Source organism: Mya arenaria, chromosome 3 (genome assembly GCF_026914265.1).
Source record: "Mya arenaria isolate MELC-2E11 chromosome 3, ASM2691426v1".
Lineage (NCBI taxonomy): Eukaryota > Metazoa > Mollusca > Bivalvia > Myida > Myidae > Mya > Mya arenaria.
The window spans coordinates 6,847,748-6,874,893 of NC_069124.1; the positions used below are offsets into that span (position 1 = coordinate 6,847,748).

A 27,146-nucleotide genomic window follows, 5' to 3' on the forward strand; every position below is an offset into this window, starting at 1 on the left:
TTCAGCCCCCAGTAGACTCTTGTTCCTGTAAACTCGTGTTTCTCTGGGCGTTCTAAGGCGGTACTCCCATCATTTTATAGGTAGATTTTAGATGCATGTGTGGTATGTTGGTGGTATTTGTACATGTTGTGCTTTATGCGTTTGTATCTCTAGTGTGTTGTCATTTTGGCCCTTACCTTGGGCATCTTAACATGTTATATTATTGAATTTTTAACTACTGGGCTTATCACTGTAATGTTCATTGTATTATTGGATAGAGGTAAATTGAGATATACAAAATGAATACCTAAACTAGTTACCAAAATCTCTTTTAACTGGTTAAAGGGTGTGGAATGTGTGTCGAAGTGACCTTGTAATTATTACTTTGTAATAAAGAACTATTGTGAAGCATAACCATAAGAGAACGTGGTAGTTGATACATTTATAGGTTTTAAAGTATAAAAAGACACTTAAGAATGGTTTATACTGTAAGGAAGATAATACCTTATCTGAGTTTAAATATCCTTATACGTCTTAGCAAGTGTTAAATCTATAGACAGGGGCCTTTCTTTATATACGTTTTTTTCGTTTAACTAAAACATATTAAATACGTTATTAGCATTCAGGAAGTGTCGCAGTTATTATATTTGCTATAATGGCTACCGGAGCTCAAAAATGCTTGTTAACGTTAATATATGGAGGATTTTCAACTCTTGTATATTTCAATTTGTCGTTGAAATATTCCATACCAACGTTGCTGTTTGTGCTAATTGTTTCTTTGTGAAAATAGTGATATTTCATTTGAAGAGTTTTTAGTTCCTATGTGTTTGCAATTACTGATTTTTATATGTGTTTCTCCAATCATGTTTTCTTCTACATGGATTTATTGCACTTGGAATGAATGCTGTTCATCTACATGGATAACGAGAAATTTGACAGGTAAATCTCTTTAGTAGAAATTATCTTCTATTCCAGCCATATAATTTTCTTATCTTTTTATGTCAAGTTATAAGAATATATAAGGTGATCTATGTAATATATCAAAGGCTTGGCGTTTGCCCTCAACCAAAACTTGTATGGGCAACATCTTGTCATTGGACCAACAGTCAAACACTTGAGAGGGCATGTAGAAACACACCCAAAAAGGCCTCTTGTGCTCTCGTTTCACGGGCTGCCGGGCACTGGAAAAAGTTTCGTTAGTTCCATGATCGCCGAGCATATGTACGCAAAAGGAATGTCAAGTCAGTATGTACATTACTTCTCAGCAACGAAGGACTTTATTCATGAGGGCAAAATGGAAGAATATCAGGTAATGGTGATTTAAAAGAACGCAATTGTTTACGGCGTTTAGGTAATTCTAGATGTGATGGCGACAGAAAAAATATTGTCAAACTGTTTCAAATTCCATCTTAACATACTGCCAAAGTTTTTTTTACAATAAAATACTTGATAAGCATATCTATATGACAATGAGAACTACAGGGAAAGGCACAGAAATGTGCATATCATGTAATGATACAGTGAACATTATCATGTTATAGCTCACCATTAAACATAAAATCGTAGCAGCCGTACAGGCATGTCCTCAATCTCTCTTCATTTTCGATGAGATGGACAAGATGCCAAGCGGAATCATGGATGTTGTGAAACCGTACCTTGAGTATAACCAACCTGTCGATGGAACCGATTACAGGCATTCAGTGTTTCTATTTTTAAGGTAAGTTAACTTACAATTTTTGCTTGTATATTCATTCATTGTTGAACTCTTGATGTACGTATACTAACGGAAAGAGAAACTGTACATAATATGAAACTATTCTACAATAAGGCAAATCTGCTTTGGAATGACATGTAATTCAATCGTTGTAAACGAGTATGTGTGATATAGAGATGTGTTATTTTTGAAACGCTGCTTTTTCTGATTTTTTATGGCAGCTAGTATGTTCTACATAAACCTAATTTTTGTAATTGCCACTTCAACGTTGAATGAAAATTACCTTGTCGTTGGTAACCATAGCAATTTTATGTCAGTGAATGTAATGCAGGTTTAGATCAAAACAACAAAACCAAACCGCCGGCTAGAAATTAACACTGATTTTAAATTTAAAAAAAAAACAATCATATTTATGTGACAAGCCAACACGGCCGTGAAAATATCGCATACTTTGTCGGAATATATCAAGCGGACTGTATGCGTTAAGGTACCTCACAATTTTAAAATACGATGCTGTTGTTATAATTGTAATTGCTTAAAAGCAATTCCAGGTTATTTGTGCTGTTGTTTGTGTTTTATGTTTCTTTTACAATACATTTCCGGTGGTGGTTTCAAATCGCAAACATCCCCACAATAAAACTGGGTTTAATACTGAGCATTGTATCAGGCCTATCCGTTGACTGCCAACAGAGTTAAATCATTTAAATTTCTACATTTAAAAGGCGGGATCAATGATATAATCATGTAAAAATATTGAAAGTGCTGTCACGGCTCACGTTTCATTGTCTTTCTTAAGGTAAAACAATGGAAATAACAGGGACACCGTAGCCTAAAATTAAACTAAGGATAATGATCAAGTATAACAATCAGCCAACTGTTGTGAGGTTTTTCACATTCCACAAATACAATGTTCGCTTTCAAGATGATCGATATTGAATTTTCTTCCTCGGTTTTTTCCTGTTCAATTGAATATATTCGTTTGCTGATTAAAAGGTTGTTTTCTCTCATTATGTTCTAGATACATAATGCTGTATTATTGAATTGAAGGGAAGAAATTGTTTGATAAAGGAAATGTCACTTATCAAATTTAATCAATGATAATATTCTTAAATCTTAACTCGTGCCTTGCTACCTTAATTAGACTGGTTTTGCTTTGCTTTGATTGTCTTTGAAAATGCAAATTTAGGAATAAACAATCACAATTGCACATGTCACTAGTTTTACTTTTTCGTGATAGCTTTATAATACAATGTGTATTTGTTTGACTGCATGCCTCGTGTTTGTATTTACAGCAACATGGGAGGTAATCAAATAACAAATGCCTTGCTTGATCACATCCAAAATGGTAAAGAGCGATATACCTTAAATTTCCGGAATTTAGAGGAAATTGTGCGTCTCCCGCGTTAAAACCTTGAAAGTAGGTATATAATAAAAAAATTATATATAACCTTATCGTGGTCGTTAGTCCGTTTTCACATTTCTAAATTGCAGACGCATTGATGAACAGCGATTTAGTTAGGAGCAGTCTTATTACTGCGTTTATCCCTTTTCTTCCTCTTGAGAGAAGACACGTGGAAAAATGCATCAGAGACGGATTGTTTGCTAAGGGGCATTACCAGTATGGCTTTCAAATCGACCAGGATGTTGTAAAGCAAACTGCGGACGAGTTGACCTACTTTCCCGAAGACACTCGCCTTTTTTCAACTACAGGATGCAAAAGGGTATATGAAAAGATCGATCTCATCATGCAGCAGGACTAACTGTGTATGGCATGGAGTTGTTACAGGACGAGACTGTCGAACAACTTCAATATTTCATCTGAAAAGGGGAAAACATTACTATAATATACCTATTAATAAGGAATTTAATAACATTAAGTAAGAAATTAAAGTGCTTATAACAGAAATATGTCGCAATGTTTTAATCAAATTGTTCACAAAAGGTTGGCTGAGAAAGCTATTCAGTGTTCGTATGTTCTCGTGGGAAGGAGTCCTCAATATGTGCACACGTTCTTTTTTTTTAAATTCTTTACCATTATCTTATTTGGCATGGATTTGTTTTCCTGTATGTTACTTTTACATATAAACGTTCATAAAATGTAGTTAATGATTTATATTTTGCAAAAAAACAACAGTAAAACTGTAATAAGGTTTTTTCTCAACGCTTGGAATACTTGAGTTCAAAATTATGCATGCACATCTCGAAGAATTTTTGACAGCGCGTTTTTACGTTTGTGTTTTGATTTCTCTATTTGTATGTCGTTGGACCTGGTCTCAGCATTAATACATTTACTATGACACTAGGACAACAAACTTATTAAACCATGCAATTTACGCTAGTGATCTGTGTCGGAAAGCTGTCTTTATATATTTGCATCATATTGTATTAGAGCACACATTGCATCCAATGTTTATAAAAAGCAGATTCGGTTTTACCGTTCATTTACCAAAATGACAGAGGACCAGATAATAAATTACTACACTGTGGTCAAAGTACGAGGGGACCTTGACAGACACCATGCCTTTTACCCAGTTGATATTGTTGCTTTTGCTTGATATAATGTCCCTACAATGGACGTTGAGTACATGAATTATATATGCTTTTTTACTGTATTCTATACTATATCTTTAAGTTGCTGGTAGCTCCAATGAGGCTCCGAAAAGGCTTTTATTGTTTTGAATTTTACATAAGATTTGCTACAAGTGTGCGGATGAATAATGATAAACTATTTTTAAAGTTGATGCTTCAGTGGTGTGTCTGTTTTGTTTTCAAAGTTATGTGTCTTTCGCTCGTTCAGTGTATTCCGGGCGTTTGCCTTGTGCCTCTTAATAAAGTATTCGTTAAATGTCTACTCTGCTTGTCCTGTAGTTCTCGTTGCATTAAGCATTATATTTGAACGCATAACATTTGTAGGTGTAAATGTTCAACATTTGGTTATCAAAACAATTGTTCAAATACTGAAATGTTCCAGTGTATTGAGAATAGTATATTAGTATTAGACTTGTCTCAGTACACTTTATCGTTAACCCGCGAAAAGAAACAAGGAAGTGATCACTTGTCATTTTACTATCAAGTATACCTGTACTATTGATCCCTCCGTATGTGTCTTTGGTATACATCAAAGCTTGCTATTTAAATAATCGGGTAAGACTTTTACAATGTTTACGAAACAGGTACGAGATGTTAAACAAGTTGCTATATTAACGGCATACATTATCCGCATGCAATATACTCAGTATGTTATAAAAATATACCGAGACGGATACATTCTACATTTCTTTCTGTATACTACTTCAGATGTATGTTTGTTATAATTAGCCCAAAGCTATTGATGGGTTGAAATGTCGCCTGCGCTTACTTTTGTTAAGAATATACTTTCACCGTTGCAAACAATTTTCTCCCACATAGGTAAATCCAAAGAAATGGCCATGCTGGAAACAATTATCTTGCCAACGGGCAAAGATAAGACAAGAACCCGTTTGGAACTCCTTTTTTATTTTCATAACACGATTACCTCCCTTGTTGATGACCGTCGCCTGAAGCATCATGGAAACCTTGTCAACTGGCAATATCTAAAATTCAAGTTACATATGCGTTCAATAAATGCATTGGAGAGTTAACTCTTTGCTGCAATAGTTTCCATTTTCAGTCAACTCTCTATAGGGTGCATGTTGAAGCTTTGATAAAGCACCTATATTAACAAGTGTTATATCTTTTAAATGGGAAATTCTTTAATATATAGCATTTCTACATTGATGTTTCTTGTGCTTACAACATGGATGAAACCTTTTAAATTATAAATGGTGTACAGGAAACCAACATGTGTCAAGCACACCTTGATAGATAGGTGAAAACAGCAACATGATGCTTATGTCAATTCTTTTTAAATTGGTTATAAGGATCTTACTGATGTTAGAAGGTGTGTGTTATTTTATATTATGATTATTATTTCTGCTTCGCAGAATGTTTATCCACTAATGTATTATAAACAATAAGAACTCCATGAAAGTGGTAATGCTCCTTAAAGTTATACCTGGTATTTTATAAATACGTCCTTCGTTGCCGAGAAGTGATGTACATACACACTGCGTTCATTTGCATAACAATCTAGATGCTTACGCAATGCGTTCCAAAATCGTCAGTTACGATAGGCAATCTGTTTTTAAAACGATATTTTAATGTTAACTAATGTGACTTTGTCTCTCGGTGAGCGGCGGGCGTTGAATATTTAAATGTATAATCATGTCCTTTCGGCAGAGTAATCTTGGCTGTTTACTTAGAAAGAGTACATCATGACGATCAGTTATTCAATACACATTCCTTTTCCAAGGAAACAGAATATTGCATGTGAATCGTGTTTGTTTAATTTAATGAACAACACCTTTTAACTGCATACCTTTTGCTACAAAATGACTAAAAAAATGATGCTATAATGTTATGTCGGTGCAAAACTGATATTGGAAGATTTTCGACAAAATGTCGATGCACTTAGAGTTGCATGTATCATTAAATCGGTGGCGTTGCATACCATATATGAAAACCCCCATTCAAGCTGTAAAAGATGTATGTGTGATGGCTACCTTAACAGTTGACGAGGGAAACAATAATCAAAATCCCTTACAGTGTACGGGATTGTGGCAGACAGCTGTTTTCTGAAATAGTGATGAAACCTTGATATCACTGTTTGAACTAGCGCGAATAAAATCTAGGTTTGGATCGAAGAAAGCGGTGAAAGACCTAACAATCTCAAAGAAGGCTTTAACCGCGTGGTATTACCACTTTCTATGACGCGCACGGGGACAGTAGTACATACTTCTGTACAAGAAAAACAAAACTTTACCGAATAGTTTGTTGCTAAGTATATGACCAACTCGCACCTATACGCGTCGTCTATCAAAATGCTTTTAAGACAAGATAAACGATTCAGAAAGTGTGTTGAGTTTAATTTGACTTTATTCGACAATCTATAATTTGTTATTATAATGTTCTAATATATAGGTTAATCATTGCCAAAATAAAACTTAGAATAAATACTTTTTCATTTCAGTATTATTTACCCTAACAAAGATATTACACGCCGCACACTGTTTTCATATCTTGAACATTTATGACGTATGGTTGCAAAATATAATTTCGCAAGTAACTTGTGAAAACTTTAAATTTAAATTGTATTTATATTTATAAGAGGACTACACCATGCGAGTGAATACGACCTAATACATCGTGGCGAAATTAAATCGATAGGAATGCGCTTTGTCATTTTCTTAAATCCAGTGCTATACATGTATGCATTTTATTTTTAAAATAGAATTCCATATATGGACGTTCTTTCGTTTTACGACAAACACATAATAAACCTGGAGTTAGCATTTAGGAAGTATCATTATTATAATAAGTGTTTATAATGCTTACCGGGGCAGCAAAATACATTATGACGATAATGTATAGCGGGTTTTCAACTCTTGTTTATTTTAAATTATCGTTAAAGTATTCTTTACCAACGTTGCTTTTGATTATACTTCTAATTCTAAATCTTACTGACGATTGGACCAGTATACCGAAAGAACATTTTAAAAATTTGTCCTTGTTTTCCATTTCTGATCTTGCTATGTGATTTTGTTGTCGTGTTTTCTTCGAACTGGATTTATTTCACTTCGATTGAATATTGTACCTCAACATGGATAACGAGCAATGTAACAGGTAGACCTCGAAATATAAGTAACAAGAGCTGTCACAAAGACAATGCGCTCGACTATTCCGCCGCTTTTCAGTGTAAGGATTGAAAAGTTTTGGCGAAACATGCATGGATCACTGTTAGATTAGATTTCAATGCAATACATTATGTGCTGAGATATTAACATAAATGTAGTTATATGCAAAATTTTAACCAGATTTTTTAAGTCTAATAATAAAGGGCCATTATTTGCAAAATACACTTATCTAACTTGCGTTATTCAAGTAGGTTGGGTGGTTGAATACCATTGTATAAAGTCTCAATGCAATTAATCATGTAGTTTCTGAGATATTATCCTATGTGTGCAATGTATGCAAGACCATAACAAGATTTCTAAGTCGCATAATAACGGGGCAAAAATTATATATTATGAAAGATAGAGATATCTTAGTTGATTAAATGAAAAGGTTAAATGGTTGGAAGCATGTGAGTAAAGTTCCAATGCAATACATGATATATTTGCTGGGATATTGACTTAAATGTAGTTTCATGCAAACCCTTAACCAGAATGTCTATGTCTAATAAAAAGGAGTCATTAGTTGAATGTAATTCAAACTAGAGTTATCTAACTTGGTTAATTAAGTAGGTCATATGGTTAAGTACCATTGTATAAAAACTCAATGCAATACCTCAAGTAGTTGCTGAGATATTAACCTATGTTAGCTTACACGCAAAACCTTAACCAGAATTTCTAAGTCGCATAGAAAAGGGCAATTATATTCATTAAATGCATACAAGAGTTATCTAACTTAATTAACTAGGTTGGATGGTTGAGTACCATTGTATAAAGTCTCAATGCAATAACTCAAGTAGTTGCTGAGATATTAACCTATGTGTGCTGGCACGCAAAACCTTAACCAAAATTTCTAAGTCGAATAATAAAGGGCCATTTTGTTTGCATTAAATGCAAAAAAAGTTATCTTACTTGGTTAATTAAGTAGGTTGGATGGTTGCATACCATTGTATAAAGTCTCAATGCAATACCTCAAGTAGTTGCTGAGATATTAACCTATGTGTGCACGCAAACCCTTAACCAAGGTGTGACGCCGACGCCGACGCCGACGCTAGGGTGAGTAGTATAGCTCTCCTTATTCTTCGAATAGTCGAGTTAAATTCGACTTGTTGAAACCATGACGTTCACAAAATTAATTATTTGAACTCTTAACGTTCCATTTATAAATAAATAGTAAACTTATTCTATGTAAATTATCAAAGGGCTGGCATTTGCCCTGAACCAGAAGCTGTATGGGCAACATCTTGCCATCGGACCAACAGTTAAACACTTCAGAGAGCATGTAGAGATGTACCCAGAAAGGCCTCTTGTGCTTTCATTGCACGGGCTATCGGGCACAGGAAAGAATTTAGTTTGCTCCTTGATCGCTGAGATATGTAAGCAAAAGGAATGTCAAGTCAGTATGTACATTCTTCTCGGCAACGAAGGGCTTTATTCATGAGGGTAAAATGGACGTATTTCAGGTAATGGTGATACAACGGAATGCAATTGTCATTAGTTCTGAGTTTTGAATCTTGTAAAACAAGAGGATTTGGTAATCCAGGATGTAAATGTGACTGGAAGATATTTTCAAATTTGTTCTAATCCAATGTAAACATACTGCGAAAGGGTTTATTACAATACAGTTATTAATATGCATATCAAGTACTCATAGATTGAAAATTGTGCATTATAAAGCACGCCATAAAGCAACACATCGTAGCAACCGTGCGAGCATGTCCTGAATCTCTCGTCATTTTTGATAAGATGGACAAAATGCCAAGTGGAATCATGGATGTTGTGAAACCGTTCCTTGAGTATAACCAACCTGTTGAAGGGACTAACTACAGGCACTCAGTGTTTCTATGTTTAAGGTTAGTTAACGTACACAGTCATGCTGCTTGTGTTTATCTATTGTGGAACTCTGTTTGCCTTTATATGTGAATATAATCCACGATGATGAACGATCAAAAATCAGAATCGTCCACTTTAATAAGAAAATTGTGATTAGATATAGTAACAAGTGCGCAGATCGTAACAAATGTTTGTATTTTATCAGGCGAGATTTCCGTACAGTTTACACATGATTTATAATGATTATTAATGCGCTTATAATTATAAAACTTCTTATGATATAATAAAACTATCATTCAATTAATTTATTTTAAGGTCTGTATACTAAAGGAAAGATTTAACTTTACAAAATGCGAATCTTTTCCTCAATAAGGTAATTTCGTTCTAAGATTACATTTTGTTATACTTCAATTTACAGATCTAGGGCATATGAATTTTTTATAGAATTACGTCATCTTAAAACGCTGCTATTTCTGATGTTTCCGTAGGACCTGGTATATTTTACATTTACAGCTTTTTTCGTTATTGCCTTTCCAACGTTTAAGTACGTAAAATACGCTGACTATGATAACTTAAGATTTCATGTCAGTGCATTGAATGCATATTTGAATATGAACAACAAAGCAGTTTGAATTGATCTTTACATATCTTGTCATATTGATATATATTTAAACATTCCTGTTGAGACTTCCAACACTAACCATTTCTACGAAATCTCTACATATACCAGTGCGCTTTGTATCACGCCTATCCGTCTACTATCAATTGATTTTAATAGTTTGAAATCGACATTGCAAAGAAAGGATTATTGACATCATCATGCAATATATTTAAAAGTACTATCCAGTCTACCGGCTCAAGTCTCATTATTGTCCTATTTGTAGAACAATGAGAACTGCAGGAACAGATCAATTCACGTACAAGAATAGGCCAACTGTTTGTTGAGACGAATGTTTGCACAAAACATAAATTCATTTTCTGCATTCAAGCTGATTGATTTGGTATTCTCTTCCTCGGTTCTTTCCTACTCAATGTAATAAATATTGATCTGCAGATAAGTAGTGGCGTTTTATGCTTGTTTAGATGGATTAGGTTGTATCATTTACTTACGATAAGAACACATGAACTATAAAATATGATTTCGAAAATAAACTAGATACACACACGTATGTACACCAGACACACACATACAAACACAACAAACAGACAACTCACACATTAATCTTACTTTACTTAAAAATGGTGGGAATACCGCATTGAAACGGCCAGTGAAACAAGAGTTTACTGGAACACGAGTCATTTTGGGGTTAAAACTTGTTTGTATGGCCATAACCTCACGCTCGTCCTAACATATATAAAAAAATAACAAGATATAAACCTCAACTTGATTATTTTCCTTACATGATGTACACGTTTGCATTTAAGTGGTGTTGCTGGCTTGGACATATTCTAAAGGGATACGGATGGATACACGAATCTCGATAGTTAGATTGGTTCTTTTTCCTGAATTGCCACGAATAATTCATAACTATGAGCATTTATTCAAATTAAAATCTAATTAATGACATCTGTTTTATTTAACGTAGCATTTCTTTTTATTTATTTTTTTTATTTATAATCATCAAAGCGTTGACTGATGTCTTCGATGTCTGGAGTTGATTTATTTAGTAAATATACATGTATCATATAAGCATACAAGAGTCAAAAGATACACATTGATGAAAAATTTATCACGGAATATGTTCAAGATACTGTATCGTCGCCATAAGAAGTTCAATAATTGCTTGTAAATCGAAACCTTTTCAATATTATATGGGGTCACCAGGCATATAAGATTTTCCTGAGTAAAGGTACAATCAGACGACAAGCAAATATTGATTCTCTTCGGTGGTGCAAAGAAAAATGAGGTTTTGACATCTCCTTGATGCATCCATGTCTTTTGTTAATTTGTACAAACTAGAATATGATTTATATTTCATATGATATTTTTTATTAAAAAGACATACTTCGAACTTCGGAGAATGTGGTACCGTTTAAAAAAACACTTCTACTGCAGGTTGGCTACGTTTTTGTTTCATTATTGTGTGAACTGTGATGCAAATATCTTTTCCACCCGATTTGGTGTTGAGCATATTTTGATTTGCCAGCATTCCAACTAAACTAGTTCGGTGCATATACACAGCGTAGGCACATAGTATCGCATGTAAATGGAACTGTTATGTATAATACCTACGCCGGTACACATCAAAACAAACAAAAACTAAGGAAGAAAATATGATTATATGTATAAAATTAGTAGCGCTGTTGCTGTACTGAAGCGCTGTGGATTAGTGTTGGTGCTGTCGAGTATGATTTGCGCTTCAAGTTGATATCATTTAAAGCCTTTGGAAGGAATACAATTGAGTGCCATTTGAACCATGTATTGTTATGCCTGTTTTGCTTATCGATTGCGGAAACAAAAGGTTGTACCAAATACCTTAACAAAAGAGGAAACAACCCGAAAACAGTAGTCTGTGTGCCGGTGTATTTTACACATCAAACGGACCCTTTTAAACCCAAAAGTCCTCTAATTGAAGTCTGGTATGTAGAAATCGTCGGGGTATGGGCGCAATAAGAAGGTATGATTTGCATCTAAAGTAAAATTAAAAATTTGACTTGTTAAATGTTTAATTAGACTATGATTGTATCACAATACGGGAGGTCAAGGCTTAGAATCAAACAACTGCAAGCTTTGTTTATAAACCAGAATTAATTTGTTTACAGGCATTTGGGACAAGATACGATAAAAAGGAAAAAGGTGGAGATAAGGACAAGGCAGCAATTGAAGAATCAAAGCCAGACTCAGCTCAACCAAAACTTAAAGAAAGTCAATACTAGTATGCTAAAAAGCAGGTTAGACAAATTTTAAGACAAAATACAAGCCACGCAGCTAGCATCTTTAATCCGGCTTGATCAATTCGTTTTTAAGTGTTAGTTTATACTTGTTTTTCAATTATTGAAAAATGAGGTTGTGAACAAACAAGCTAGTTAAGCCCCCAGTAGACTCTTGTTCCTGTGAACTCGTGTTTCGCTGAGCGTTCCAAGGCGGTACTCCCATCATTAATAGGTAGATTTTTAGATGCGTGTGTGTTATGTTTGTGGCATTTGTATTTGTATATGTGGTGCTTTATACGTTTGTATCTCTAGTTGATTGTCATTTCGGCTCTTACCTTGTGCATCTAAACAGGCTATATTATTGAATTTTTAACTACTGGACTTATCACTGTAATGATCATTGTATTATTGGATGGAGGAGAATTGAGATATACAAAATGAATACCTAAAACTAGCTATAGAAATATCTTTAAACTGGTTAAAAGCGTGCGAAATGTGTGTCGAAGTGACCTTGTAATTATAACTATGTTATAAAAAACTATTGTGAAGCATAACCATTAGAGAACGTGGTAATTAATACATTTATAGGTTTAAAAGTATAAAGAGACACTTAAGAATGGTTTATACTGTAAGGAAGATTATACCTTATCTGAGTTTAAATATCCTTAAACATCTTAACAAGTGTTAAATCGATAGATAGGCGCCTTTATATATGGACGTTTTTTCGTTTAACTTATACAAATTAAATACGTTATTAGCATTCAGGAAGTGTCGCTGTTATCATATTTGCTATAATGGCTATCGGAGCTAATAAATGCTTGTTAACATTGATATATGGAGGATTTTCAACTCTTGTATATTTCAATTTGTCGTTGAAGTATTCCATACCAACATTACTTTTTGTGCTATTTGTTCTTATTGTGATTCTTTATGCAAATGGTGATATTGCATTTAAAGAGTTGTTAGTTCCTCTGTGTTTGCCATTACTAATTTTAATATGTGTTTCTGCAGTCGTGTTTTCTTCTATATGGATTTATTGCACTTGGAATGAATGCTGTACATCTACATGGATAACGAGCAACTTGACAGGTAAATCTCTTTAGTAGAAATTATCTTCTATTCCTACCATATAATTTTCAAAAGTATTATTATCATTTTATGTCAAGTTATAAGAATAATAAAGGTGATCTATGTCATTTATCAAAGGCTTGGCGTTTGCCCTCAACCAAAATCTGTATGGGCAACATCTTGTCATTGGACCAACAGTCAAACACTTGAGAGGGCATGTAGAAACACACCCAAAAAGGCCTCTTGTGCTCTCGTTTCACGGAGTGCCGGGCACTGGAAAGAATTTCGTTAGCTCCATGATCGCCGAGCATATGTACGCAAAAGGAATGTCAAGTCAGTATGTACATTACTTCTCAGCAACGAAGGACTTTATTCATGAGGACAGGCTGGAAGAATATCAGGTAATGGTGATTTAAAAGAACGCAATTGTTTACGGCGTTAAGGTAATTCTAGATGTGATGGCGACAGAAAAATATTGTCAAACTGTTTCAAATTCAATTTTAACATACTGCCAAAGTTGTTTCTTTAACAATAAAAAACTTAATATGCATATCTATATATCAATAAAAACTACAGGGACAGGCACAGTAATATGCATATCATGTAATGATACAGTGAACATTATCATGTTATAGCTCACCATAAAGCAGCATATCGTAGCAGCCGTACAGGCATGTCCTCAATCTCTCTTCATTTTCGATGAAATGGACAAGATGCCAAGTGGAATCATGGATGTTGTGAAACCGTACCTTGAGTATAACCAACCTGTCGATGGAACCGATTACAGGCATTCAGTGTTTCTATTTTTAAGGTAAGTTAACTTACAATTTTTGCTTGTATATTCATTCATTGTTGAACTCTTGATGTACGTATACTAACGGAAAGAAAAACTGTACATACTATGAAACTATTCTTCAAAAAGGTCAATCTCCTTTAGGATGACATGTTCTTCAATTGTTGTAAACGAGTATGTGTGATATAGAGATGTGTTATTTTTGAAACGCTGCTTTTTCTGATTTTTTGGAGCAGCTGGTATGTTTAACATAAACCTAATTTTTGTAACTGTCACTTCAACGTTGAATGAAAATTGCGTTGTCTTTGGTAACCATAGCAACTTTATGTCAGTGAATGTAATGCAGGTATAGATTAAAACAACAAAACCAAACCGCCGGCTTGACATTATCACTGGTTTTGAAATTTTATAAGTACAATCATACTTATGTGAGAAAGCCAACACGGCCGTGCAATTATCGCATACTTTGTCGGAATATATCAAGCGGACTGTATGCGTTAAGGTACCTCACAATTTTAAAATACGATGCTGTTGTTATAATTGTAATTTCTTAAAAGCAATTCAAGGTTATTTGTGCTGTTGTTTGTCTTTTTTGTTTCTTTTACAATACATTTCCGGTGATAGTTTAAAATCTCAAACATCCCCACAATAAAACTTGGTATATTACCGCGCATTTTATTAGTCCTATCCGTTGACTGCCAACAGAGTTAAATCATTTAAATTTCTACATTTAAAAGGCGGGATCAATGATATAATCATGTAAAAATATTGAAAGTGCTGTCACGGCTCACGTTTCATTGTCTTTCTTAAGGTAACACAATGAAAATAACAGGGACACCGTAGCCTAAAATTAAACTAAGGATAATGATCAAGTATAACAATCTGCCAACTGTTGTGAGGTTTTTCACATTCCACAAATACATTGTTCGCTTTCAAGATGATCGATTTTGAATCTTCTTCCTCGGTTCTTTCCTATTCAATTTTATATATTCATTTGCTGATACGAAGGTTGTTCTCTCTATTTATGTAGATACATAAGGCTGTATTATTGAGTTTAAGTGAAGAAATTGTTTGATAAAGGAAATGTCACTTATCAAATTTAATCGATGATAACATTCTTAAATATTAACTCGTGCCTTGCTACCTTTATTAGACTGCTTTTGCTTTGATTTGATTGTCTTTGAAAATGCAAATTTAGGAATAAACAATCACAATTACACATGTCACTAGTTTTACTATTTTATGATAGCTTTATAATACAATATTTATATGTTTGACTGCGTGTCTCGTGTTCGTATTTACAGCAACATTTGAGGTAATCAAATAACAAATGCCTTGCTTGATCACATCCAAAATGGTAAAAAGCGATATACCTTGAAATTCCGAGATTTAGAGGAAATTGTGCGTGTCCAGAGTTACAACCTTGAAAGTAGGTGTATATATTTGCTCTTTTCAAACCCGTTCATTCTAACAGTCAATTCGTTTTCACTTCGCAGGGATATTTCAGTTTAATAAAAGTATAGACATAATTTGTATTTTATTTCATGAAAAAATGATAATTATATATAACGTTATCGTGGTCTTCAGTTTGTTTTCACATTTCACATTTCTGAATTGCAGACGCATTGATGAACAGCGATTTGGTAAGAAGCAGTATTATTTCTGCGTTTATCCCTTTCCTTCCTCTTGAGAGAAGACACGTGGAAAAATGCATCAGAGACGGATTGTTTGCTAAGGGGCATTACCAGTATGGCTTTCAAATCGACCAGGATGTTGTAAAGCAAACTGCGGACGAGTTGACCTACTTTCCCGAAGACACTCGCCTTTTTTCAACTACAGGATGCAAAAGGGTATATGAAAAGATCGATCTCATCATGCAGCAGGATTAACTGTGTATGGCATGGAGTTGGTATAGGACGAGACTGTCAAACAACCCACAAATTTCATCTGAAAAGGGGAAAACATTACTAGAGTAGACCTATTAATAAAGTATTTAATAACATTAAGTAAGAAATTAAATTGCTTGTAACAGAAATATTTCGTATTGTTTCAAACAAATTGTTCACAAAGGTTGGCTGAGTAAACTATTCAGTACTTGTATGTTCTCGTTGGAACGAGTCCAGAGTCCTGCACACGTTTTTTTTCTTGAAATTCTTTACCATTATCTTATTTGGCATGTATTTGTTTTCCTGTATGTTACTTTTACACATAAACGTTCATAAAATATAGTTGATATTTATTTTATTTTTTTGCATTATTATTAATATGTAAACGTTTAGACAAATCACACTCATTTTATGTTCTTTTGCAAAAAATCAGTAGAACAGAAATAAGGTTTTTTCTCAACGCTTGGAATACTTGAGTTTAAAATTATGCATGCACAGCTCGAAGAATTTTTGATAGCGCGTTTATACGTTTGTATTTTGTTTTCTCTATTTGTATGTCGTTGGACCTGGTCTCAGCAATAATACAATCACTATGACACTATTTTAGCACAAACTTATTAAACCATGCAATTTACGCTAGTGATCTTTGTCGGAAAAATGTCTTTATATATCTGCATCATATTGTATTGGAGCACACACTGCATCCAATGTTAACAAAAAGCAGTTTTGGTTTTACCGTTCATTGACCAGAATAACAGAGGACCAGATAATAAATTGCTACACTGTGGACAAAGTACGAGGGGACCTTGACAGACACCATGCCTTTTACCCAGTTGATATTGTTGCTCCTGCTTGATTCAATATCCGTATAATGGACGTTGAGTAAATGAATAGTATATACTTTTTACTGTATTCTATACTATCTTTATTGTTGCTAGCTCAAATAAGGCTCCGATAAGAGTTTTATTGTTTCTTCTGTTGATAAGATTTGGTACAAGTGTGCGATGAATACTCATAAACAAAAGTTCTGTTGGTGCTTAAGTGGCGTGTCAGTTTTGTTTTCAAAGTTATGTGTCTCTCGTTCGTTCAGTGTATACTAGGCGTTAGCCTTGTGCCTCTTAATAAAGTGTTCGTTAAATGTAAGTCTACTCTGCTTGTCCACGAAGTTCTCGTTGCATTAAACATTAGAATATGTTGGAAAGCATAGCCTTTGCATGTGTTAATGTAAAACATTTGGTTATCAAAACATTTGTTCAAATATTGAAATGTTCCAGTGTATTGAGAATAAAATATTTGTATTGGGCTTGAATTTTAAAGTCTCAGTACACTTTATCGTTAACCGGCGAAAAGTAACAAGGAAGTGATCATTTGTCATTTCACTCTCAAGTATACCTGTACTATTGGTCCCCCCGTATATGTCTTTGATATGAATTAATGCTTTCCATTTAAATAATCGGGTAAGACTTGTACAATGTTTACGAGACCGGTACGAGACATGTTAAACAAGTTGATATATTAACGGCATTCATTATCCGCATGCAATATACTCAGTATGTTATAAAAATATACTGAGACGGATACATTCTACATTTTTTTCTGTATACTACTTCAGATGTATGTTTGTTATAATTAGCCGAACGTTATTGATGGTTTGAAATGTCGCCTGCGTTTACTTTTGTTCAGAATATTCTTTCACCGTTTTACTGCAAACAATTTTCTCCCAGCTCACATAAGTAGATCCAAATAATTGGCCATGCTGGAAATCATTATCTTGCCAACAGGCAAAGATAAAACAAGAAACCCGTTTGGAACTCCTTTTTTATTTTCATTACACGATTACCTCCCTTGTTGAAAAGCGTCGCCTGTAGCATCATCTAAACCTTATCTACTGGCAATATTTAAAATCCAAATCAATTATTTCTTGCTTCAAATGGCACCAAATAAGTTTTTACGCTGCTTTCAAGAAATAATGCTGCACTCTCAGCATAACTATTTAAAGAACGATTTGACTATTTACATAATCACTGCACTCATTTCCATGACAAACACGAAATATAACAAATACCTATATGCAAATTCTTTTCACTACGTACAAAAGGGTTCCAGCTAAAAGCAATACATTTTAACATTTTGCACTGAATGCAAAGTTCATTGTTATTTATACTAAATATTGCAATACATTCATACCAAACTCTGTTTTGTACAAAGAAACCATTATACATATTTTGTTGTGACTATATTACTGTTAAACCGAATTGTTTACCTTTTGATAGATATCTAGATACGAAACGATACCTCTTAACAAATTGTACTTTGTATATTTGTCTTATTTCAGGAATTGCAATGCACATATCAATATTTTTATATCAAAATACTGACTGGTTTTGCTATGTCGATCCTATTGATGTTAAACCTAATTGTTTATCTTTTGACAGAAATCTAGATTCACATTTCTATACACATCTAATTTACTTCATTCGAAGTTCATTTTTCAACTGTGTACTAGGAATTGAATATGATGGTTCCTTTCGCAATTCTTAACTTTCGCCTTTCGTATTAAGGTTGCTACTCTAAAGGACTTAACCAACGTTATGATTTAGATATCCGTCAGAATCCTTACTAAACTTCAGAAATAAGTAACAACGTAATCAATTGTTAAATTACAATTAGCTTTAAAATGCAACATCATATAATTCACTTTATATCGCTTAACGTTCAAGGTTTAAGAGATAGAAATAAACGTGCACGTGTAATTCAATGGCTTAATAATTAAAAGGCAGATGTTGCCTTTTTACAAGAAACTCATTTTACTGACAATATAAACCATCATATAAGGGACGAGTTTAATAATTGGAGACTAGTACATAGTTACGGGGAATCAAACAGTAAAGGATGTTCTACTTTAATAAAAAAATGACCTCCAGTGCAATATATTAGACCAAATTTGTGATTGTAATGGTAGATACATCTTATTAAATCTTAAAATACTTGAAAATACATATACACAGTGTATTTTCTGTATTCGCCGAACAAGAAAAAAGAAAGAAACGAATTTTACTTAACCTTATCAAATGTTATTTCGGTGATATGCTTAGGGATTAAAATAATCGGCGGCGATTATAACGATACGTTAAACATAAATGACAGAATAACCAAATCACAACAATCAGAGGTTGTAACTGTTAAGAACTTAACACGCCTTATCAAAACTCATAAATTGTGTGATATTTGGAAAGTCCTCAATACAAATAAATATCAGTTTACTTGGCGACGTAAGAATGAGACAGAAAAAAGCAGAATTGACTATTGGCTTATTGACCACAACTTCACCCCACAAGTATTTTCAACAGACATCAGACCCGCAATAATACAAACAACAGATCACATGGCCATTTCACTAAAATTTAAACTACCTAATACACGTGGTCCTGGCTATTGGAAATTCAATAACTCTCTTCTCGAAAACAAAGAATACAAAGCTAAAATTAAAAATATTCTTAATCAGCAAATTCAATCGAATGTTAACCCTCAAGCAAAATGGGAATTTTGTAAAATAGAAATTAGAAATCAAACAATCCAATTTTGAAAATGTCTTTCAAGACAAAAGCATAATCATCTGACTAAATTAGAAAAAGAACTTAAACTATTGTACGAGGATAACGATAAAGAACCACATGAAGAAACTAGCATACAAATTAACATGATCGAATCAGAAAGAAATGATATATATAAAAGTAAGGCGACCGGTGCTCAAATACGCTCAAAAATAGACTTTATTGAAAAAGGCGAAACAAATTCTAGATATTTCCTTAATCTAGAGAAATCACGTCAAAGCAGAAAAGTTATTAATTCAATACTTGTTGATGGAGACAGAGTCTTTGAAACAAAACAAATATTAGATGCAGAAGTTAATTTCTATACGGATTTGTACACCACAAAATATAAAGACAACGTGGAATATACTCAATATATAACCGATGTTAACATACCTACCACTTTGGAACCAAATTTATCTGATAAATGCGAAGGCAAAATAACTCACGAAGAAGCGACAACAGCGCTCAATGAAATGAAACTGAATAAAAGTCCTGGACTTGATGGTCTGACAGTTGAATTTTATAAAGCCTTTTGGTCTATAATTGGAAACCTTGTCATTAATTCTTTTAACGAAAGCTATGAAAAAGGCGAATTATCTTTTACTCAAAAAAACAAGGAGTTTTTTCGCTATTGTATAAAAAGGGTGATCCCGAAAACCTTGAAAATTGGCGTCCAATATCCCTTTTAAATATCGACTATAAACTAGCGGCAAAGGTTTTAGCAAAACGCATGCAATTAGTCCTACCGAAATTTATAAGTTTTGATCAGCAAGGTTATATCAAGAACAGAAATATAGGTTTCAATATACGACTTATAGATGACGTCATAGATTATACTGATCTTTATAACAAAGAGGGTGCGATTCTATTTTTAGACTTCAAAAAAGCCTTTGACACAGTAGAATGGCCTTTTATGGTCGACATACTGAAAAAATTCGGCTTTAAGAACTCGTTTATAAGATGGGTTAAGACTCTTTATTGCAATATTACGTCCAAAATAGCAAACAATGGATGGATATCAGACTCATTTTATTTACAACGTGGTGTTCGACAAGGTTGCCCTCTTTCTGCTCTTCTTTTTATTATAGTTGTTGAAGTTTTATCAATTAAACTGAAACAATGCGAAACATATGAAGGTATAAAAGTAAAAGAAAACAACATTAAAGTTACCCAACTTGCAGATGATACTACTTTATTTCTTAAAAACCATATAGAAATACCTATTGTTTTAGAAATAATTGATACCTTTGGAAAACATTCGGGTCTTAAACTTAACAAGATGAAAACGTAAGGTCTCTGGATAGGTAAATCGAAAAATCAACCCGTCACTATGTTACATGGTGTACAAATGTATGTGTAAACCTAAGTTGGACCGACAAAATCGAAAAGTGTAAGCAGCTAATTAACACTTGGAGTAAACGAAAACTTACATACTTTGGAAAAATAACGGTCATAAAAACCTTACTTTTTCCCAAGCTTGTTTACTTAGCTCAAAATATTGTAACTCCCGATAATATTTTTAAGATAATTAATTCAATGATCTTCGAGTTTTTCTGGAACTGAAAAAAGATAAAATCAAACGTAAGACAGTTATTGGTAACAAGCTTGAAGGTGGTCTAGATATTCCAGATTTCATGTTATTTTCCATGAAAATAAAATGGATAACCAACCTTATCAGTACAACAAGCGCAAGCTGGAAAACAATACCATCTCTTATGTTTAACCAATTCGGCAAGAACTTCCTAATTTTATACATGAACATTGACTCTATCAAGTCCTTACAACCACTTACAAACAAATTGAGCCTTTTTTATAAAGACTTACTGTCAATACGGATCCACTTTTCACAAATGTCTGTTCATCAAGACAAAATGTCTAACACATTTTATAATATTAGGAAGGAAATCATCTGGGGTAATAAATTCATAAAATGTAATAATAAAAGTCTCTTCTTCAAAACCTGGATTGATTCAGATTTGATATTCATTAATGACATAATTTCAAATAGCGGTGACATAGAAACACATTTAGTTTTGAATAAACTTAAAAACAAAACAAATTGGATGGCAGAAATTTATGCATTAAAAAAAATTCTTTACCAGCTAGCTGGAAAAATATTGTTAAATCAAATGAATCATTAAATACTAGAGTTAACACAAAGCTAGAAATAAAGATTCAAAATAAACCTCTAACCGAAATGACAAATAAAGAAATTTACCAGCTTTTTATTAGGCAAGTTTTTGAAAAACCGTCCATTCATGGTAACTGGAATCGCAGTCTTCGAGAAAAAGTAGAATGGAATTCATGGTATTATATAAATCATAAATGTATTGTTGACAATAAAGTTAAACAGTTCAAAATTAAACTGTTACATAATCTTGTGGCAACTAACCTGAATTTATTCACGTGGAAATTGTGAGACTGACCTTTATGCATATATTGCCATGAAGTAGAAGATTATGAACATTTTTTTATACAGTGTTCTACTTTATCAACTTTTTGGAACACCATAAATTCCGTGTTTAAAAAATGTGGTATAAACAAACATCTCAACAACATAAAATACATCTTAGTAGGATATATGATATACCAAAAAGAATATAATTGCGTCAATATTGTATCGAGCCAAATCTGCTACTGTATTTATAAAACATACTTCATCAGTGATAGGAGAGCAAAGCACATTGTTATTTTGAATCATTTATTTTATGATTTGCTTACTTTACAGACGTTCTTAAAGAAAACAAATGTGAATGTTTGTTTTCTGAATGAGTTTATTAACAACATTAAACACATTATCTAACAATATATTGAAGATGTTGTCGCGGTTTCAAAGTCACTAAACCGCGGGATCTGCTTTTTTCACATAATAAACCGGAACTCGTTGTAATATACTCGTTTACATTTATTCCATACAATCAAACAGTCAATCAGTCAGCATAACAGTACGTAATGGAACTCATCTTAACGCTATTGTACGTATAGGAACGTAAATGAACGCTAAGGAACGTATGAACGTATGAACGGTTATCTGAAATAACCCAAACACAATAATCAAGACACATACATCATATACACAATAATAATCCAAATAATGCAATTAACATAGCAAATAGATGTTCACAGAGTATTTTCAGGACATTCAAAAATACTTAAAGTTACGAAAATGCTCTGAAGTTTTGTAGCTATCAAAAATTGCCTACAAACTAACCTTTCCGTTATATATTGTAGATTAACTTCGTTTATAAAAAACAAAATGTTACAAAATATAACTTACTAAACATTGGTACGTATTCCGATTTATTTAACCAAAGCCCAAACATTCGTTCATGTCTTTTCACTCGCACCTCACTTACTGACCAAATTTACTTTCGCCCAGAGACCTCGCAGCTGCCAGCCAATCAAAACACAAACCATTCTCATGGTAACCACGCTAAATATATTTTGTATACGTATCTTGCATATCCAAGCAAATAAGCTAAACAATGGGTCTGATTAATTTGTTCTATTATTACTACAATGAATCATACTCGTTAGCGACCTACAAAGCTGATGAATTTAATAAACATAATCCTAGCTGCGGCACATCGCCCCTCAATGAACCTTCATTTTGAAGTTCATTCAATAATTTACCTAAAGCAACTAGGAATTAAATGCTCCAAAAACAAAATAGGATCTTAAGGTTATACAATGCGTGATTATAAGACGTACACAAATACATGCTGTATACTTACCAACCAACATACACTACAAGACCAACGGCTTACTTGAAAACTACTTCTACCCATCTATCGTTTTAAACATGAACGTGTTTATGCACTGTTTTCTAGCAGACATAACTTCGTAATAGGTCTCACCTTCACTGATCCATTCACACGTACCCTACATGAGCGAACCAAACCGTCTCGTCCCTTACTTACCTCGTTTACCAGTCCAAGAGGCCAACATCCACGTGGTAGTGACTCATCACACACAAGAACAAGATCATTTACCTCGATATTTCGTTGTACATCTTGCCATTTTTGCCTCTCAAGATACTGAGCTTGACGCCACCAACACTTACAATAATTGTCATTCTTGCTAAAGACACCAAGTGGTATACACATATTTTGGCGCAAAAGCAACAGTTGGCTCGGCGATAGTGCTTCTGGATCTCTGTTATCATCACTTACCTTTGTAATCGGTCTGTCATTTACAATCTTTTCTGTCTCCGTCATGAGAGTATTTAGTGCTTCGTCATTCAAAAGCTGCTCTTTGACTACCGATTTTAAGGCTCTCTTTACTGACTGAACCAGTCTTTCCCACACTCCACCCATATGACTCGCATATGGAGGAATGAACTGCCATTCTATGTCTTTCTGCACCAATTCATTCATGATACGACTCTGGTTCCATTCGGCAATTTCTGCTCTTAATTCCCTTTCTCCGGAAGTAAGATTAGTACCATTATCGCTGAAAATCTTTTCTGGTTTTCCCCTTCTACTCATGAAACGTTGCAATGCACATACAAACGAGTTTGTTCCTAAACTATATGCGATTTCAATATGTACTGCTCGTGTCGATAAGCAGGTAAACAGGCACCCGTATCGTTTCTGTTGGCTACGACCGACCTTGACATACATAGGCCCGAAATAGTCCACACCAACATACGTAAATGGAGGTTTGTCCGGAGTAAGCCTCAACTGGAAAACGGTGCCATCTGCTGTCGTTGTGTTTTCCTGAAGCGCCGTTTACAATCCATGCATGCACTGACTACATGTTTCACTGTCCTTATTCCGTGAATTATCCAATACGACTGTCGAGTCAACGATAATACATGATGAGCTCCCATGTGATGATTAACCTCGTGATATTTCCGTACTATAAGTTCTGTCACGTGGTGTTTGCTTGGTAAAATGATCGGATGTTTGCTATCCTCGGAAAATTAAGTTTACTGAAATCGCCCGCCAACTCGTAACAGACCCTCATTAAGCACTGGACACAGTTTTACTAGCGAGCTTGATGTTGCTATCTTCTTATTTGAAGTCAGTTTACTAAATTCGTCACCATAGGCACTTTCCTGCACCTTCATTAGTATCAACTTCCTAGCAGTTTTAATTTCTTTCAGTGACAAACAACCACCTGTAAATATCTCCTTTGTTTCATGTTTCAAGTATCTGTGTATCATAAATATCTTCAACCTAAGCAGCCAAGCAACAGCTCGTTGCAGTTTATACCAATCTGAATATCTGTTTAGGATATCAGATACCACGTCCTGGCATTGAGACTGGACCATACTAGTCACTACAGCTGGTTTCATTTCAACATCTTCGTACTCCGTCGTGATTCCATCAGGTTCATGTGGCCAATCATCTTTCTCCATGTTCAGAAATTTTGGTCCGTTCAACCATATAAAAAGTTTCCCTCCTTCCTCCGGGTGTACACCCCTGGAAGCTAAGTCAGCTGGATTCATGTTTGTGGGCACGTACCTCCAATCATTTGGGGAAGTCAGTTCATGAATAAGAGCTAACCTGTTAGCTACATACGTCTTAAAACGCCGTGAAGTATTTCGAACATACCCTAAAACAATCATTGAGTCGGTCCAAAAATAGCAGTTGTCGCCCTTTGTGTCCAGTTCTTTAATCAGCATCTGAAACAATTTTACCGATACTACTGCAGCTGCTAATTCAAGTCTCGGTATGGTTACGGTCTTGATGGGCGCTAACCTAGATTTTCCCATCACAAATGAACATTTGCCGTTTCCTTGTCTGTCATATATCTTAATGTATGCTGCTGCTCCGTAGGCGTATTGTGAAGCATCACTGAACATATGCAGCTCTACATTGCATGACGAGATATCAAGGTCACTCGCCTTTAGACACCTTTCAATTATGACAGATGACAACTTTGGCAAATTTGTAAGCCAATCACACCACTTTTCTATGTCGGATTCATTAAGTTTTTGATCCCACGTTAAGCCTTGACGACATGCGTTTTGTAGTATCAACTTTGGAATCAATGTCACTGGAGCTACAAATCCTAACGGATCGTATAAGGAGCTCGCTACAGATAAAACTCCTCTTCGTGTAGGCGCCTTTTCTTTCAGATGTACGTCAAAAAAGAAAGCATCATCTCGGATGTTCCACTGAAGACCGAGTGTTCTTTCGAACTCGTTGTCATCTTCTAGATTGACAGTTAGGGACGGTTTTGCTCGCTCTTCCGGTGGGATTGAATCAACAACTTCTGGGCAGTTCGACATCCACTTTGTAAGTCTTAATCCACCTCGACCGAGCATTTCTCGGAGATCCTTACAAAGCAAAACTGCATTTTCCTTGTTGTTTGTTGACTTTAATAGATCATCAACATAGAAGTTCCTCTCCAGTGTTGTGGTTACTTCCGGTGCATACATTTCTGCATTGTCAGTCGCCGTTCTTCTTAATGCATACGCTGCGCAGCTCGGCGAGGAAGTTGCGCCAAACAAATGCACTTGCATCTGGTGGCATTCAGGCTCCCTTCGGGCCACCACAGAAATCTTAGCGCTTGGCAGTCTTCATCCATCACCCGCACTTGGTGAATCATAGCTTCAATATCTGCCACTAACGCAATCCTTTCCTCTCTGAAACGCGTAAGAGGACCTTGAAGCAGCCGATCATTCAGTGACACACCTTTGTATTTTGCAGCGCAGTCAAATACTACTCTTACCTTTCCTGGCTTCCGGGGGCTTACAACTGGGTGATGCGGTAGGTACCAAATCCTGCCACTTTTACTCTCTGTCTCACTTTCGCATACTCGTTTTGCATGACCTTTCAATATATATCCTTCCATTGTATCACTATACATTTTATGCAAATAATCATTTCCTTGCAATTTCCTTTTCAGGCCTGCTAGACGTGTAAGTGCCATGTGTTTGTTATGTGGAAGACATTGGTCATCGCGCCAAGGTAGTCCAATTTTGTAATGTCCATCCTCTTGAGTTATTGTCTGCATCATTATACCTAACGCTCGTCGGTCGTCTTGTGACATCTCTCGTTTAGCGTCAGCTACGAACTCCGGAAAGTCTGTAGACCAAAGTTTGTGCATTTGCTGTAATACATCGGCTTGTTGATTATTTAAATTTGTGGACACATTACCTGTAGGCCCAATGATCGTCCAACCTAAAATCGATCTTATAGCATATGGTTCGCTGCGCTTACCTCTTCTTTCTTCTTCCACCCAGAAGGCTTCCGGTGTGTCACTGCCAATCAATAGCCCAACTTCATTTGCCTCTATATTAGGCAACTCAATGCCAGCTAAGTGATCCCACTTAGCCAATTCCGATCTCCTCTGGAGTGAATCCAGAGACACAGGCAAACGTTCTACAGACCACACTCTCGGAAGGGTCAAATGTCCATGTCCGTCAATAGAACTTACCTCTGCATTAAACTCTATGCCCGTTTTCTTCTCCTTACTTCCATTAACAGTTGTTACAGAAAACTCTAAGGACTTACCTTTGGCGTCTAGACTTTTAACTAGGGAATCGCTACAAAGTGTGACGTCAGACCCCGCATCCAACAAAGCATAGGTTTGCACTGTCTTCGATCCACGATGCACGGCTACCGGAACGATTCGTAGACATACCTTTGTGCCATAACCACTCACATTCGTCGATGTACAACTGCCCGTCGCTATACTCTAAAA

General features: G+C 34.8%; 3 protein-coding genes and 1 long non-coding RNA gene across 4 annotated transcripts; 3 read left to right on the top strand and 1 right to left on the bottom strand.

Moving 5' to 3' along the window:
* Window positions 1-815: 815 nt before the first annotated feature.
* LOC128228532 (torsin-1A-like) lies at window positions 816-12,150 on the top strand. The gene is made up of 6 exons (XM_052939899.1): window positions 816-918; window positions 1,026-1,288; window positions 1,521-1,696; window positions 2,986-3,095; window positions 8,643-8,836; window positions 12,037-12,150. The coding sequence occupies exons 1-6, from the start codon at window positions 843-845 to the stop codon at window positions 12,148-12,150; spliced, it is 933 nt and encodes a 310-aa protein (XP_052795859.1). The 5' UTR covers window positions 816-842.
* Window positions 12,151-12,858: 708 nt separating this feature from the next.
* On the top strand, window positions 12,859-14,030 carry LOC128228540 (torsin-1B-like). Its single transcript, XM_052939908.1, has 3 exons — window positions 12,859-13,236; window positions 13,354-13,616; window positions 13,851-14,030. Exons 1-3 carry the CDS (start codon window positions 12,942-12,944, stop codon window positions 14,028-14,030), a joined length of 738 nt encoding a protein of 245 aa, XP_052795868.1. The 5' UTR covers window positions 12,859-12,941.
* A 1,173-nt stretch (window positions 14,031-15,203) lies between these two features.
* LOC128228982 (uncharacterized) lies at window positions 15,204-16,234 on the top strand. Its single transcript, XR_008260016.1, has 2 exons — window positions 15,204-15,437; window positions 15,629-16,234. It is a non-coding gene; the product is annotated as an uncharacterized LOC128228982 (long non-coding RNA).
* Window positions 16,235-24,420: 8,186 nt separating this feature from the next.
* Window positions 24,421-25,878, bottom strand: LOC128228545 (uncharacterized). The gene has a single exon (XM_052939914.1). It carries the CDS (start codon window positions 25,876-25,878, stop codon window positions 24,421-24,423), a length of 1,458 nt encoding a protein of 485 aa, XP_052795874.1.
* Window positions 25,879-27,146: the final 1,268 nt, after the last annotated feature.